Source organism: Micropterus salmoides, unplaced genomic scaffold, assembly GCF_014851395.1.
Source record: "Micropterus salmoides isolate LMB-PRFRI ecotype aquatic unplaced genomic scaffold, ASM1485139v1 Ms_hic_scaffold_3, whole genome shotgun sequence".
In the NCBI taxonomy this organism is placed as follows: Eukaryota; Metazoa; Chordata; class Actinopteri; order Centrarchiformes; family Centrarchidae; genus Micropterus; species Micropterus salmoides.
Genome location: NW_024042261.1, coordinates 3,071,627 through 3,087,493, shown reverse-complemented (window position 1 = coordinate 3,087,493; position 15,867 = coordinate 3,071,627). Strand labels below are relative to the sequence as shown.

General features: G+C 43.7%; 1 protein-coding gene across 1 annotated transcript in view; it reads right to left on the bottom strand.

Moving 5' to 3' along the window:
* Positions 1–15,867, bottom strand: part of nf1a (neurofibromin 1a) — a 194,261-nt gene that overhangs the window by 141,749 nt on the left and 36,645 nt on the right. Inside the window, 12 exon segments of the mRNA XM_038693756.1 lie at positions 3,287–3,676; positions 5,863–5,946; positions 6,262–6,335; positions 8,046–8,292; positions 8,518–8,641; positions 9,543–9,622; positions 10,675–10,788; positions 11,012–11,149; positions 13,721–13,852; positions 13,948–14,151; positions 15,425–15,595; positions 15,684–15,841. Coding sequence (XP_038549684.1) covers positions 3,287–3,676; positions 5,863–5,946; positions 6,262–6,335; positions 8,046–8,292; positions 8,518–8,641; positions 9,543–9,622; positions 10,675–10,788; positions 11,012–11,149; positions 13,721–13,852; positions 13,948–14,151; positions 15,425–15,595; positions 15,684–15,841 — 1,916 coding nt within the window.

The window sequence follows — 15,867 nt, the reverse complement described above, 5'->3', positions numbered from 1 at the left end:
AGCATGTTACCAGGATGAAACTCCTTTAATCAGTGTTTTTAATGTTTTAATAACTGTGCTCATTTCTTTTGGAGAGGAGACAGCCACGGTAATAATAATAAACCTCAACAGAGGTGATACCAAAAAAGTACCAGGTACCATTTTCCCCAATGGAAAACAAAAAAAGGAATAAGAGGCGAGGCGAGTCGGTACCATGTGATGGAAAGGGGCAAAAGACATGCCGTTACAAGCTTAAAGATGAATTCTAACTAATAAAAAAAATGACCAAAGTTTAAGCCATGACATGATGATATGGAGGACCAGAGGGCAAATATTGTCCCAAAAACCCCCAGATTCATTTCAATTTTAGAATACATCATTTATACCTGAATGACTACTTTTTTAAAGGTCCAGTGTGTAATATTTCTGAGGATCTATTGACAGAAATGTAATTTAATATCCATGACTATGTTTTCCAGTGGTGTATAAAGACCTTACATAATGGACAGTTATTTTATCTACATAACCGCGGGCACCCCCTTCCATGGAGGTCGCTGTATTTTGTCGTCATGTTTCTACCATAGCCGACAACGGACAAACAGCACTACAGAGCGTGTTTCGTCACCGTGTTCTTCTTCTTGTATAATTCCGGCAGTGTCGACGCCCATCACTACATTAAATGCGTCCGCAGAAGAAGAAGAGGAAATAATAACAATAATAAACAGTCTCTGAGTAGTCTTCTGGTTTATTAGAAGTAACAAGAGAAGTGAAATTTGGACAAATGAACAAGCATACGTGTTATTTAGCACGAGAGCAGACAGCCTAATTTCATGTCGCCTACTTATTCTCCAGCCTGTGGGTTGGCTTTGCCGGTTACGTTAGCGAGACAATCAGCTGATCAGTAAATAAAACCGTAACGTTAGCTTAGAGCATGGAAGCATCAGCCAGCTGAACTTTTACTGCCCTGGTAGAAAAATCACGTAAGGTTACTTGCATTGGTTTATTCTCCAGCGCTGGCTTTGGCTTGTGGTGTAAAATATGTAGTTTCATTAATTTCATGTAGTGACTCTCTCTCCAGAGCTCTGTTTTGGTTTTGTCAGTTACGTTCTTGATACAATCAGCTGATCACTAATTGGCAATGAAACGGTAGCTTACAGCTGTCTAGTTTAGACAGCTAAACTTTTACTGCACTGGTAGAAAAAATATGTAGTTGGATTGTAATTTAATGTAGTTCTTCTCCAGCCTCTGTTATGGCTTTGTTACGTGGACAGAAATGTGTCCTTACCTTCCTGAGAAAGATGATAAATATTATTGGCAATAAAACAGCAGGGAAGCTCAGATCAGCAGCTAAACTTCACATTTTACTGCCCTGGTGGAAAACATGTATTTCTTTTTACTGCTAATGGTGATATAAAACAAGACCGTGTGTCTATCAAGTGACCAATAATGAATACTTTCAGAATTTGCATTATATTGTTATTGGATATTGCTTCCCACTGTGCACACAAATGTGTAATTTGTTCTTTCACATGCTAAATGCCCATTAAAAAACGTTGCACCGTTTTACCACAAGCTGAAATTATGGCTGTCAGTGCTACTTTGTGTTTCTATTGCATTATAAAAAAATAAAAAAGACATGTTGGTATGTTTTGCAGATTGCTTATCTAATCAAGCAAAGCCAGAGGAGCCTTGATCCTCACCTGACTATGCCTTTGTAAACTTCATGTATTATGTAGTTTTAATGGACTGTGGTGCAGAAACAGTGAGGCTTACATCGTCCCGTTATCTGTCAGTGGTCATACTTGATGCACTAGATGTGATAGTGTTTGAGATGTTCTTCATTTTCTTTGGTTTGTTAGTCCAGATGAGCCAACCCTCCCAAGTTGTAAAATACTGTATTACAGGCGTATGAGTTGGGATGGGGATCATTCATTTTTATTGATACCCTTATTGAGACTGCTTAACGATCCGATTCTTTATCGATACTTTACTATTATTTAGTGATGGTTATTTGGTAAGACCAGACCCAACGGGCATGAGGTAGGCCTGCAGGTTATGAGGAAAATATTCCTTATACCTTACAGACAGGTGTATTGATAAAGTATTGTCTTTTTACTTGCGAAGGTTTTATTGCACGTACTTACAGTAACGAGCGTAGCTGTCATCAACTAACGTTACAGTAGTTTGGAGCTAACTTCACCCTCACCGTATTCCACTGCGACAGCGCAGCCTCTCGCTCTGCTGCCACTCTGTGCGTGTGTGTGTGTGTAGCAGCCGACAGAGAGCAGGCAGAGACTGCAGTCTGATGATTTTGCGTTGCAAAATAAAACCGAATTGATGCTCGAGACATAACTTTACATCATAGGACCCGCAAGTCTCGATAGCAGTATTGATAAGCTCGAACCTTATTGATTTTCGGGTTTTGAGAAATTTTGGAACCGGGTGCTTTTGAAACTGGGTCTCGATCCCCATCCCTAAGTATGAGACATCATGTAGCACTTCATTTCTTGATGTGGCCGTTGTTTATTAAAGAAAAGGAACAATAATATTCAAAAAAATATTTGGTTTTACTGAATAATTAAGTAAATATAATTTCTTAATATATCTAGCTAAAGAAACCTGATTTCTTGACTGGTAACTCTCTATCTCATAGATTCAATTCAATTCAATTTTATTTATATTGTGCCAAATCACACAATCTCACAGTGCTTTTCATAAAAGAGCAGGTCTAGACCGTACCCTGTGATGTTATTTACAGAAGCCCAACAATTCCCACCAAGAGCAGCACTAGGCAACAGAGGCAAGGAAAAACTTCCTTTTAAGAGGCAGAAACCTCGAGCAGAACCATGGCTCAGGGTGGGCGGCCATCTGCCTCGACCGGTTGGGGGTGAGAGAGAGAGAGAGAGAGAGAGAGGGCGAGAGAGGGCAAGAGAGGGAGCGAGCGAGAGAGGGAGCGAGCAAGAGGGGGCGGGAGAGGAACAGAGAGAAAGAGAGAGGGATGGAAGGGGATAGAGAGGCAGATGACACCTTTGTCCTGTCTCAGGCCCCGTAGCTAAACTACTGGCTTGGATAAGGGAGGGGGGGTGCAATTCGCAACTCTCACCACTATATGTCACTAAAACTTACACACTGAACCTTTAATTGTTGTTCCAACACAGACATGTGAGATGGGGTTAATATGTGACCACCAACAATGTCTTTAATTTTCCTACACTCCTCAGGTCCACTTTTTCTACCCATCAGTACAAGCCCCTGTGAGTGAAAAGAACTGTAACATTATTACAAGCACTCCTATAGCACTACTCACCGGGCCCTGTGTGTCAAAGAACTTGCCAATGCTGTTTCTCAGCTTGTTGAACAGCATCGGGTAGAGGGCAGGGCTAAGCTCCAGACCCAGCAGGTCCTTTACGTTGGTGCGAACGTGGAGGCCGACCCTGTCATGGCCACATACCAGCAGGGCCAGCAGCCGGTCCAGAAAGCGGCTGACGGGCGTCTCGCTGGAGGCCGATGAGGAGCAAGAAGAGGCAGAGGCCACGGGGTTGGACACATCGCAGGGGCCCATGGAGATCATGGAGTGTTTGCGCTCGCTCATGGGGCCCATAGGTGGGCTATAGGTGGCTGGCCCAGGGGTGCTGCGCTGTTGGAGACATACACCGCCCAGAGCACACAGGAAGCCCGTCATGTTGATCCACTCCTGCTGTGGGGGGACACAGACACTGAGCGGCAGGAACACAACACCAGAGAATCCTCAATGCACAGGTTCACAAGACCAATTCAAAAATGTAGTCAAACGTATCCGAACTGTTGCCCATGTGAGAGTTCACTTTTGTTCTTCAGCCACATGGTTTAATCATCACAGAATGATTTTACAGCAGTCACTCAGAAGGCTTTGGCTGAGAAAATCTACAGCAACATAAAAACATCAGACATAAAGTCATAGTCGTAGTATCACTATAGGCTGCAGATTTTTACTGCATTTACCAGATATATGAACACACTCCCAAAGAGGTGAAGACAGGTCTCTGAACTGCCTCAACTAGAGCAGGGGTCCCCAAACCCCGGGTCATTTGGTACCGGGCTGCACAGAAAGAATAAATAACTTACATTATTTTTGTTTTTTGTTTTATTTATTATCTGAGTCTGAACGATGTTTTATTTTGAAAAATGACCGGACCCTTTTTACACATGGCAAGACGCTTGTCTCGGTCACGTGATACGTTACCGCTAAAAATAAACCCACAAGCTAGCAAAATGAGTAAAAAACAAACGTCTCTGGAAAGTTTCTTTGCGTAGGGGAAACGGCCCAATGAGGAGACAGAAGAAGAGCCTATGACTTCCAAGAAAAAGAAAGCTGCATTTAACAGACAGTCCTACTTGAAAAAATGGATTTATCGCAACAGGTGATATACACGCACCAAGCCCGCTCTGCATAATATGTGGTAACTAGCTCTCTAATGAGGCAATGAAGCCTTCAAAACTGCTTCGCCACTTGGAGACCAAGCACCCCGCATTAAAAGACAAGCCTTTTGAGTATTTTGAAAGAAAAAAGTGTGAACAGAACAGAAGCAATTACTGAGGGCCACCACATCAGTGCTGGTGGCAGCACATTTCAGTGACAGGAATGGGTCGCAAAACTCGCTTACTTATGCGACATATTCAACCTGCTCAATGAACTCAATCTGTCACTTCTGGGGAAAATGACAACAGCAGGCAGATAAAGTTGCTACATTTAAAGCCAAACTGGATTTGTGGGGATGGCGCGTGAACAGAGGTATATTTGACATGTTTCCAACATTGGTGGGCATTTTGGAAGAGACTGAGCCTGAGCCTTCGTTCTCCTGGCTGGTGCACGATCACCTGTCTTCGTTTTTAAAAGAGTTCGAGCGCTACTTCCCAACCACAAAATACCCACAAACTGCCAAGGAATGGATTCGCAACCCATTTGTCAACACACCAGGTGAATCCAGCATGTCGGTGCAAGAAGAAGATTGCTGGAGATCGCAAATGACGGCGGGCTTAAAAGTATGTTCGAGACAACAACTCTGCCGGTGTTCTTGATTAAAGTCATGGCAGAATACTCTGAGATCGCCACAACAGCACAGAAAACCTGTTGCCATTTCCGACATCCAATCTGTGTGAAGCGGGGCTTTCTGCAGTGACAGCAACCAAAACAAAATTACGGAGTAGACTGGACATAAGCAACACACTTCGGGTGTCATTGTCTCCCATTAGCCCTAGATGGTACCGTCTTGTTACAGAGAAACAGGCTCAGAACTCCCACTGATTCAGCGTTATGGTGAGTTGTATTTTGCATGCACTTTATATTTGTTTTTGTGGTGTATCTTATTTTGAAGCCATGTGTAAATGTTACCATAGTGACCAGAGAGTGTTAGGGGGCAGAGAGGTTTTTACTCATGTTATGGTGTTGGCACGATGTTACGAGGATGCTGCTAATTGCTAAAGTTGCGAGTAGGCCTACACATTGGATTCACGCTTATTATTATTATATTTAAAAATACCCCAGTTTTTATGTCAGTCGTATCATTTTATTTTGTTGTATTTATCTGCCACACCTTAAAGGCTGGTCCGTGAAAATATTGTCTGATATTAAATCGGTCTGTGGCGGAAAAAAGGTTGGGGACCGCTGAACTAGAGGACCCCAGGTCAAAAAGTCTTAATATGGGCTCTAGCCCTTATTAGTTATTATAGTCCTCTGGGCTTTGCTTGGCTGTTAACTTTCCAGCCTTATATGATGGCACCCCCATCTGGCCAGTTGAGGTAATTTCTTTGAACACAGAGCAAGTTTCAGCTAAAATCAGACCAGTGCCATCTGAGCTATCACATTTGATCACAACTCCATCACTTAAAGGTACACAAGCCTACCTGTCCATCATCTGCCTTGTTTTTGGGGAAGTTGAGAATCTGTTTGGTGGCCTGGTCCCACTTAGCATATGTGTCCTCCCAAGCCTGAAGGTAGAACCAACAGACAAGTCCATGGGTTTGAATTCGACGTTTGGTTCACTTGCTGTGAGGTTTTTCACAGAAATAAAGATTTTTTTCCAGGAAACGTTTCCAGTTCCATGTCATTTAGAGAATCAGACACTGTGCTAACTCATTTCTATAACAAATATGATTTATTTTCTTCATTTTGTTTGATCAATTAAAAAGATTTATTTTAATATCATGTGTGTAACTCAGATGCAATCTCAATTAACAGTGATCAATGACGGTGAATAATTTAAAGAAAGTATAACACCTCCTGCATTATGAACTGAATTTCACCTCAATGTTGCCTGGTGTGGGATGCTCTACCCTCCTCAGCAGTGCCATCACCCTCTTCTGCAAGGTGGACCTCCCTGTGGAAATGAGAGACAAACTGTTAGTGGATAAACAGTTAAATAAAGTCCTTCTAGGCAAGTCCTGCCATTCGGCCGCCATCTTGGCAACGCCTCCATGCAGCCATTTCGGACTAACAAGACCAGGCCCCTGTCTGAATGAATGGGGAGAGAGCCAGAACTGCACTTTCTCTGCTCACCGGGACATAAAAACTACATGAATAGAATCAGCATTAAAATCTGATAAAAATCGCTGAAAGAGTTTGACAACTTTACCCCAAAATAAGGTTTGAAAACGTTTTTTCCCCGACCGATTATACTTCTACTACGCATGCATCACCTCTTACACAAATGCGTAAGTAAAACAGACCCTTATGTCAGTGGCACCACACGATTGGCTGAAATACGTTTCCCACTTTGGCTGTTAAAAGCAGACGAATGGCTTTCTAGCGGGAGGGGAGGGATAACTGCCATCTTTGCAGTTACGGGCTTTCCCCATAGAGTTGTTTTGAGGATGTGAGTTGCGTGTCTCCTCTAAAACGTCTCTGGTATTACTGAGCTCTCCAACCTGGTCTTCTCAACCACTGAGAATGCACCTTAGTAAAAAGCAGTTTTCCCAGTTGGCAAGTCCAGGGGCTAGGGCTCATTTTACCTGTAGGCATCCCGTTCTATTTTGGTTCCCTGCCTCTGTCGTCTGTCAACAGAAACTGTATGACCCTTTTAGGCATGAGAGTTTTATGTCCTTCCAACAATTACAGACAGAGATTTTAACTTCTTTTGGTATCTGCAGGACGTTTTATCTATCTTTGGGGTCTGCACTACAGCTTGACAGAAAAATTATTAAACACTAACCCAGTGCAAATGTTTGTAGTAGACAATTCATGTAGCTAATCTCCTTCCTTAGATCACATCGCGCTGCAGGGGGAAGAAGAAGCAAGCTCACAAATATTAGGAATGTTATGGTAAATGGACTGCATTTATACTGTTTTCTGGTCTACTAAACACTCAAAGTGCTTAACCCATTCACACACATCAAACTGTGATGGCATAGGCTGCGCCATGCAAGGTGCCATCAACCTTCCATTATGACATGGTTCTTCCTCCTGAACCATGTCATAACGGCTGTTAACAACTAGTTTGGTAAACTCCTCATCAACACGCATCAAGCATGCTCTACTACAGTTTAAAGGACGTCACAGGCTTCATTTCCAGGAGTAGATGAGAAGCAGATGCAGGCGAGAGCCAGGTGTTTTGGTGGTGCCCACGCCTGGAGTACTCAATTCTAAACAGCATCTCTAACGTATGTTGCGCAGTTACGGATCCTAACCCTCTGAGGGCACTTGAAGATCACAGCTCACCAAGTTGAGGCTGTGATCTCCTTAGATGGAGAAGACCACACCCCTGACTAGAGAACTAGAGAAGATAATGGCACCACTCAGAGCTCAACTGGAAAGATCTGGCAACACAAATCTCCATTGACAAAAGTATATTCTCACCCCTCTATTATTGCATTGTTCTTTCTTCTCATCTAACCAGCTTTGATATTTCTTAATGTAAGAAGGAAGGAATGTAAGGAATGTTAATGAGGTTGATTTATTTTATGAAAATGCAGGAAAAATAACTGAATAATTAAACAATGTACCATATGTCAGAACGCTGAGCTAAGTTTTAGTATTCAAGCTGAGAAACTTCATCAGCTCAGTTGAAGAGGGTGACACTAGCAGTACTGACCTGTTCCCATCATGTTACTGACAGAGGCCAGTTCACTGAAGGTGGGGTAGTTGGGCAGAATGGTCTGGACAGGAACCTCATCAGCGGCGCTGCGGATGTCAGCCTCCTCACAGAGGTGGCGGAAACATGACATGGCCACCAGCACCGCCTCGGTGTCTGGACTCCACAGGAACATGTAGAGACACACCTCAAGCTTTGTCTGTGCCTGCCGGCAGATGGGGATCCCGCCGCCCACAGTGGCACACTCCTGGAACCATCAAGTCAGTTTATGGTAAACCTCTCTGAGCATTCACACAACCAAAAATTGGATTCTTAGCCAACGAAAGAGACTCAGCAGCAGCTCAGTGTGCAGCTGGCCTGCGCCATTTCCACTGAAAAAATGATGCATCCCTTTGGGCCGGTTGTTGGCTTGTCTGCCTTTTAGCTGACCAACGAAGTAGCCTGTTGCTGCAGTTAAGGAACTGGACTGTACCTTGTTCTTGAGCAGAAACTTGTTCCTGCAGATGAGGATCTCCCGCAGCCATTTCAGAACTTCTGTCCCATTAACCATTTGCTGACCAATCAGTTTGCGGCAGATAAGGAAGATCACCTGTGAACTGAAGAATGAAGCAAAAAAAAGAGACAAGAGAGAAGTCATTACAGAACAGCAATAGGCAGGGCAGGGCAGGGCAGCACAGGGCAGGGCGGGGCAGGACAGGGCAGGGAGGGCAGCACAGGGCAGGGCAGGGCAGCACAGGGCAGGGCAGGGCAGGGCAGGGCAGGGCAGGGCAGGGCAGGGCAGGGCAGGGCAGGGCAGGGCAGCACAGGGCAGGGCAGGGCAGGGCAGAACAGGGCAGCATAGGGCAGGGCACCATAGGGCAGGGCACCAAAAGGCAGCAAAAGGTAGCGCAGGGCAGGGCGAGGCAGCAAAAGGCAGCGCAGCGCAGCGCAGGGCACCAAAAGGTAGCGCAGCACAGGGCAGGGCAGGGCAGGGCAGCATAGGGCAGGGCACCAAAAGGCACCAAAAGGCAGCAAAAGGCAGCGCAGGGCAGGGCAGGGCAGCAGAAGGCAGCGCAGGGCAGGGCAGCACAGGCCAGGGCAGCACAGGGCAGGACAGGGCAGCACAGGGCAGCACAGGGCAGGGCACCAAAAGGCAGCGCAGGGCAGGGCGGGGCGAGGCGGGGCAGCACAGGGCGGCACAGGGCGGGGCGGGGCAGCACAGGGCAGGGCGGGGCGGGGCAGCACAGGGCAGGGCGGGGCGGGGCAGGACAGGGCAGCACAGGGCAGGGCGGGGCAGGACAAGGCAGCACAGGGCAGGGCAGGAAATCCTTTCTTAATTGAATTTACGGAACAATTGTGATGTATACCCATTACACTGGTAAAAAATCGTATCACCTAACCCTAGTCTGAAGAAGCTGCAAAGCTACAAATCATGGTTGAGTCACATCAGACTACTGAGGCTCCATAGCCATGACTGTGGATTAGAGGCAGGCATTTGATGAGAAGATTGTTGAGTACCTGATGTCCCAGAACGTCTCTATGGGGGCATCAGGATTCCACAGCTCTATGGTCTCTGGCTGGTGCAGAACTAACAGAGCCTGGAAACAGACAGGAGAGTTAGAGAAAGACGAAAAAACAACAAAAATCAAACACCTTAAATTACTTTTTAGACTTTTTTAGACTACTAACTGCATTCAACGTAGGATATTCACATCTAGTTAATCTCTGTACCAGCACTTAATATCCAAAGCTACGAGAGTTTCTCAACCACCAGCTGGCTCCAAATCATCCCGTCTATGTTACAGTGAGCTGCTGCTGAATGCATGTAATACTATGTGACTGTCTACAACGAGGACCTGCAACTTTGAGATTTCATTTAACTGTCCACTCTGGTTTAATCATTTTTTTAATGAAGCAGCTAGCAGATATATTTAGCATACGTTAAACGTTTAACAGCTCATTAACGTTAGTGCTCCTACACTGATAAACACGGCATTAGCTGTGTAGCTAATTTAGCAACGGGCAGAGTTAGCTGCTGTAACGTTACGTGATATTAGAGGACATTTAGAAGTAATGAACTAGGAAGAAAAGAGGACCATTCGCTAGAACAGCCACACTGTTTCAGAAATAAATCTACAATCATGTCTGTTAGCTGCGTAGCCTCCAACACCCAACTAACTTAACATTAAACATGATGCTGTGAGCTGGAAGGAAGCCGGGAGAGGGCAGTGAAAAACGGGAGGGTTAGCAATTCATGAATGTTTTCAGGAGAGGAGAAGTGATGGCTCTGTTTTTATTATAATTATTTAAGTCATGTAATTAACGTGACAAAGGGCTGACTCACTGCTAACACAGCCACTCTGCATGTTTCTGTTCTGTTCAGCTGATTGTTTTCTTCTGTGGTTTTTGTGGTGAGGCAGTGTTGTTAACGGAGCAGCTGCAGAGCTCCCTCTGGTGGGCAAACTATGCAACCCTCATTACATGACTGAAGGATCTGTCTCTCTGTTTCTTTATCAAGTGACAATGTGTCATGTTTGGGGAAAGTTGATAACTACAAAATAGTCAGAATTCTACAGATTGTAGCCTTGTCCTCCTCCCCCTATGCCATAAACATAAGAAGTGTTAGTGAAAGAGTAGGTTGGTCTCTGACCTCCATGGCTTCTTGTGAGAGCTGAGTGGTGTTGGTTAGAGGCACTAACTGCACCAGGCCAGTGATGAGCTCTGCTGTACTACTCTGCATATCTGGAGCTTGCTTCACTGGGTTCTAACACACAACAACACACACACAAAAACTGTTCAGGAGCAAGTTTACATTTTTGTCATTGAAGAAATATACAATACAGCTGACATGAATGAACAAAACACATCTAAAGCATATAGGTGCATTAAAAATGGTGTGGTCGAAAAACCGGTCAATGTAGAAAGTTCTTATAATTAAACTAATAATAATAAGTGTCATTCTGACATAAACGTCGTGGCAGACTCACGTGCAACATCAGTTTGGGGTCAGCGTGGATGAGTTTGACCAGAGCGAGAAGGAGGCACTTGTAACTTCGAGTGTCCAGTTCTGTGGCTTTCTCTTTGAACTTAAGGCTGGTGGTCATCTTCCCTTTGAATGTCAGACTCTGTGGGAGGGCAGGAGACAACAGGGAGGACTCTGATTAGGTTCAGGCAGATTGCTTTCAAATTACATTAGTGCATACAGAGAATATGTTGATTGGGACTGGAATCCAGTTATTTTCTAATGTGTTTCAGGACTCAAGATACTGACTGATAAATAAAGACAATGTTCCACTGATATTTATTCTACAGTTTTATCCGTGTCAACAAATCTCTATCCCATGTGCAGAGCTAAAGCAGCACAGGAAGGATCCTTTCCTGTTCCTCCTCGCCACAGAGCTCCATTGTTGTCCAATTGTTATATTACTACATAACTGAAGTACTTAAAAGGACAACTGGAACTTTCATATTAAAAAATTATAATAAACACACGTTATTTCCTACTTTCCTACTATAGATAAACTTTTAAATAACTACTGAGGATCTTGGAAGGGTGGTCCAGAGTCTGACAACTGTTTTTTGAAATTGTTTTGAACTGTTTATCTAAGGATACTTCAAGCATTGGTCTGATACTTCAGCATTCAAGCAAGTACAATTTGGTATTTTTCTTCACTCAATTTTTCAATTGTTAAACCACTTTAAAGAAGCCCACTCAGAAGACCCATCTATTATCAGTAGCTAAAGACTAGCAACCAACAAAGTACATGAGGGGTGACCCTGAATAGTCAAAGATCTGAAGGTGATACTTTTTATAAAACAAGGATCATGCCATTTTGGCTATTTGGGGGTGCTTAATATCTGATTTTACATACAACTACTGTTTTTCTCCCACTAAGTTAATATTCAGCCTATTATGATATAAATATCAACATATAATGTAGGGCTGAAGGATTGAGGAAGCATGAACTTTGCATGCTACGCTGTAGCCTCAAGCCTGACAGAACCTGACGCTGCGGAAACTTTAGTGTCAAACGAAATGAACAACAGTGTTGGCGGAGAATTACTAAGCTTGTCTAGTAGACGCGAGAGGCATCACTTGCTTTTATTTTGGGCAACCTTTGTACAGAAACAGTATTTCTTATTTGCTTGCTAGGATACAGAGAGAGATGTTGAGAGATGGAGATTTGAGTTGATTTAGATTTGATGTGGAGATTTGAACTTAGATAAGAACTCATTATTTGGTGGTTGGGCAGTGGGTTACAAAAATTGCAATTAGATTATTTAAAGTGTGTGAATAAATAAATAAATTGTTATCTTTAAGGAAGGGGGGGGGGGTGGAGTCAGTGTCCATGTGAGGTAGAAGAGGGAGAGAGACAGAGCACCAGCTGCTGTGAGTTGTGTGTGTTCTTCGCAGGATGTTGGAAGCAGTTATCACCATTGATGAACCTCACAAAGAATATTATTTCATTTTAAACAGTACTTGGAATACACCCGCGAGGACACACCTAGATCAGCCATTGTACAGATACAACCATGTTCAGGGTTACCATTAACAACCCAAGCTTTGATTTGCTTAAATCGCTGAACTCACCCTGCCTGGCGTCTATATGGGAGACGCCTTTAATTCCATTACCATGCTGGTAAATCTGAATGAACTACTTTGGTGCTCATTGTTTCTGTAAAGTGATCTAAAAGATTGTGGCGAATCTAACCGATCTAATTATGTGTGTCATGTCCATACTGGCAAAAGTTTAAAGATTTATATTGGTATGCATGATCTAAGCAGTTAACGACTAGCTCAAGCAGGTGACCCAGAGGTTTTATACATCCAAAGTTGTTTCATAAAAACCAGACCAGGCATCTAATTGGGATTAGGCTTTTAACTGAAATTTTACAGTATTAGTGATGGAAGAATAAACAGTGACAATGGTAGAGTTTCTATTTTAGTATTTTGTATTTGACGCTTTTGATACAACATTTAATAAGACATCCATGCGAAACAGTGCACATTGGCATTTGTAGGTGAGCAAACCCGTTCTTGAGACTGTTTTCATGTCTAGTCATTGATCCACTGTGGTGCTCCATGTTTACTACTCATTTTTGTAATCTCTCTAATAACACTCTCTAAAGTGTGTGTGTGTGTGTGTGTCTGTTTGTATTGCAATTATTTCAATAACCTTCACACGTGGCGGGTGTGTTGCTGCTGTTTGGCGCAATTTGGACAAGGGACATGTTCAGAATTAATAATTATACAACACAGCTCAAAGCGAAAGGCTCACATGGGCGGGGCTTATGCCGCTCCGCTCTGCAGCAGCGAGGGCTTGGTAGGCTCGTGGGGGCGGGGCTTATATGCTTCGATGTGGCAGTGAATTGTTGAAACAGAGTTATCGTCATAACACAGATTTGATATAGTTGTATGAGTGTAATGAAGTTCTAAGGAAGTGGTGAATGTCTAGCTGTACCTCCTCTATTGTTGTGTTGTTTCAGTGTTATTAATAATGTAGGTGAAACCACATGAACAAAAAGTTCAGGGAGGTGTCACATTGGCCCCAGTGAACAGGCATATTCCTATTAATATTCTTAAATATCGAGTTACACTGTTTTATTAGTTCGTTCCCTGTCAGTCTACAACCTTACACTGATGATTTGGCTTGTTTAATGTAGTTAAGTCACGCAACATGTTGCTGTCCTCTCACCGGTGTCATGCGTAGTGGAGCGTGGGTGCCAGCGCCTTGGATTACCCGGTTGAGGGTATCTGAGAACATTAAGCGAAGCTCTCCGGAGTGGCAGTACACTGCATCGATCTTAGGCCACCAGTCCAGATGGGACTGAAAGTAGACACAAAGAAAGAGATATGACAAGTGAAATAACACAGAAGACTATTCTAGCATCACTAATGTGTGAAGAAGCTCTGCAGACTTACATTGGTGATTATTCTGTGCAACGAGTTGACCAGGACAAAGTGAAAGGTGGAGGGGGAGGACGAGGCCAAACAGACCTTAAAGTGCTGGTTGTTGTGAGGATTGATGCGGAAACAAGAGACAAAGCAGTCCATCATGAGCTCCACATCAGCATTTTGACTGCCTGTCCCCCTCCAGAAGGGCTTGGCTGGGTTGAACAGCAGAGCCTGGTGGGACAGGGAGGGCCACAGGTCACTTCAGGTCATTCAAAAGCACATTTCCAGCAAGCTCTACTCCAGACTTGTCACAATAGCCTTTTAGAGAGGGTGGTCATTTAGCTGAATTATTGGGGCCAATTACAACTGGTACAAATACGTGGCCATTTATCAGAGGACAGTCATGTTAAATGAATTTATAAACAATCCAGGTTCCTATGGTAATATTTACAGCTTAGAACAACAACAGTCCCTGCTGCAGCATCCAGCAGTACGAGTGGTGAAAAATGGTTAGGATAGGGATGGGGGATAGAACCTTATGTTTCACTTTTAAGAAAGCAAAGCCAGCACGTGTTCAGATCTTTTATAGACTGGAAACATGAACATGTTGGATAATAAGAAACAAGAACTCTTGTCAAAGATTTGTTTGAGGTAATTTACTGTGTCATCAGTGTCTTCATCACATGCTGTAGTTTCTTCATCAGAGAACACAGGCCTGGTGATGTTTACGCTGTAAAATGTCCCGCTCAGCACATACTCTATCTTGGTAACAAAAAAATGTCTTTATGTTGTGTCCTTAGGTAAAGAAATGTATCAAATCCAATATAAATTCTATTTTAAATCTGTCGCCAAGCAGTGCATCACATCCACACGCTGCACACAGCGTTAGCCTCGAAAAGGCAACGAACATGTGATAACAATATATGAAACTATGCACTCGCATTTGCTTGACTGACGCTCTGAAAACAGCATCAATTTAAATGTAATTTGTCCACCTGTTCACCTTATTTATGAGAATAAATTGCACTGCATGCAAGTATTGTATGATTCAGAATTAAACTGTACAAAATATTTGAGGTGTTCTTTTGCAGAAACACATCTCTCTGTTTGTGTTTATTATCCTTAATCTGGATCTTTTTGTGCGCTGCAAGTGATCTTAGATTGTGTGTTTTTTGCGCACTTCAGGGAAAGTCAATCAAACGGGTGTTTGTTTATTCAGAAAGGCTTTAAGCCTGTAATACTCAGACGTAATATTTCGATTTATTTTACACAGTAGTAGGCCTCTTCATGTCAAACAGTTTCATCCTTCTGCCATGTGGGTCGCCGTTTCTCATTTCTCCTCTTTATTTCCATACGCATGGTTCAGAGTTTACTTACAGGACGCACATTCTCCCGTCAAGTTTGTTTTTTACAGATCACAACCTTTGCTTGGAAGCGGCATCCGCACGTTTCCAGCCCTGTTCTGTACGTACGCACTGTTTATAAATGAGACCCCTGGTCAGACCTTGAGATCCATGACGATGGACTGGACCAGAAGGAAAATGGTTGAGTGATCCTCCCAGTTGATATAGGTGGAGGCTTTGCACAGTTTGACACAAGCGATAGCAGCGCTTTCCATCAGCTGCTTACTGCCCTGGCCCGCTAATGCTTTCCGCAAACTGTCCAGAAACAGTTTCTGCAGACACAAAAGGACAAGAAAGCGTGTGAGTGATGGAGTCAGTCTCTGCTCTGTGTGCGTGTGTGTGTGTGTTCTTTCCTCACACCTTGTTGGCCTTGCTGTCTTCCACAGTGTCTTTGGAGATGGTGTGTGTGATCTCTGGACAGAGGATGAGGAGGATGATCTGCAGCGGCCACACAGCTGCCTTCCTCTTGGCGCTCTCTGCAAAGCTGTCCACCAGGTCAAACAACTTTTCTGCAGCTTCTGGACACATACACACACACAGTTAA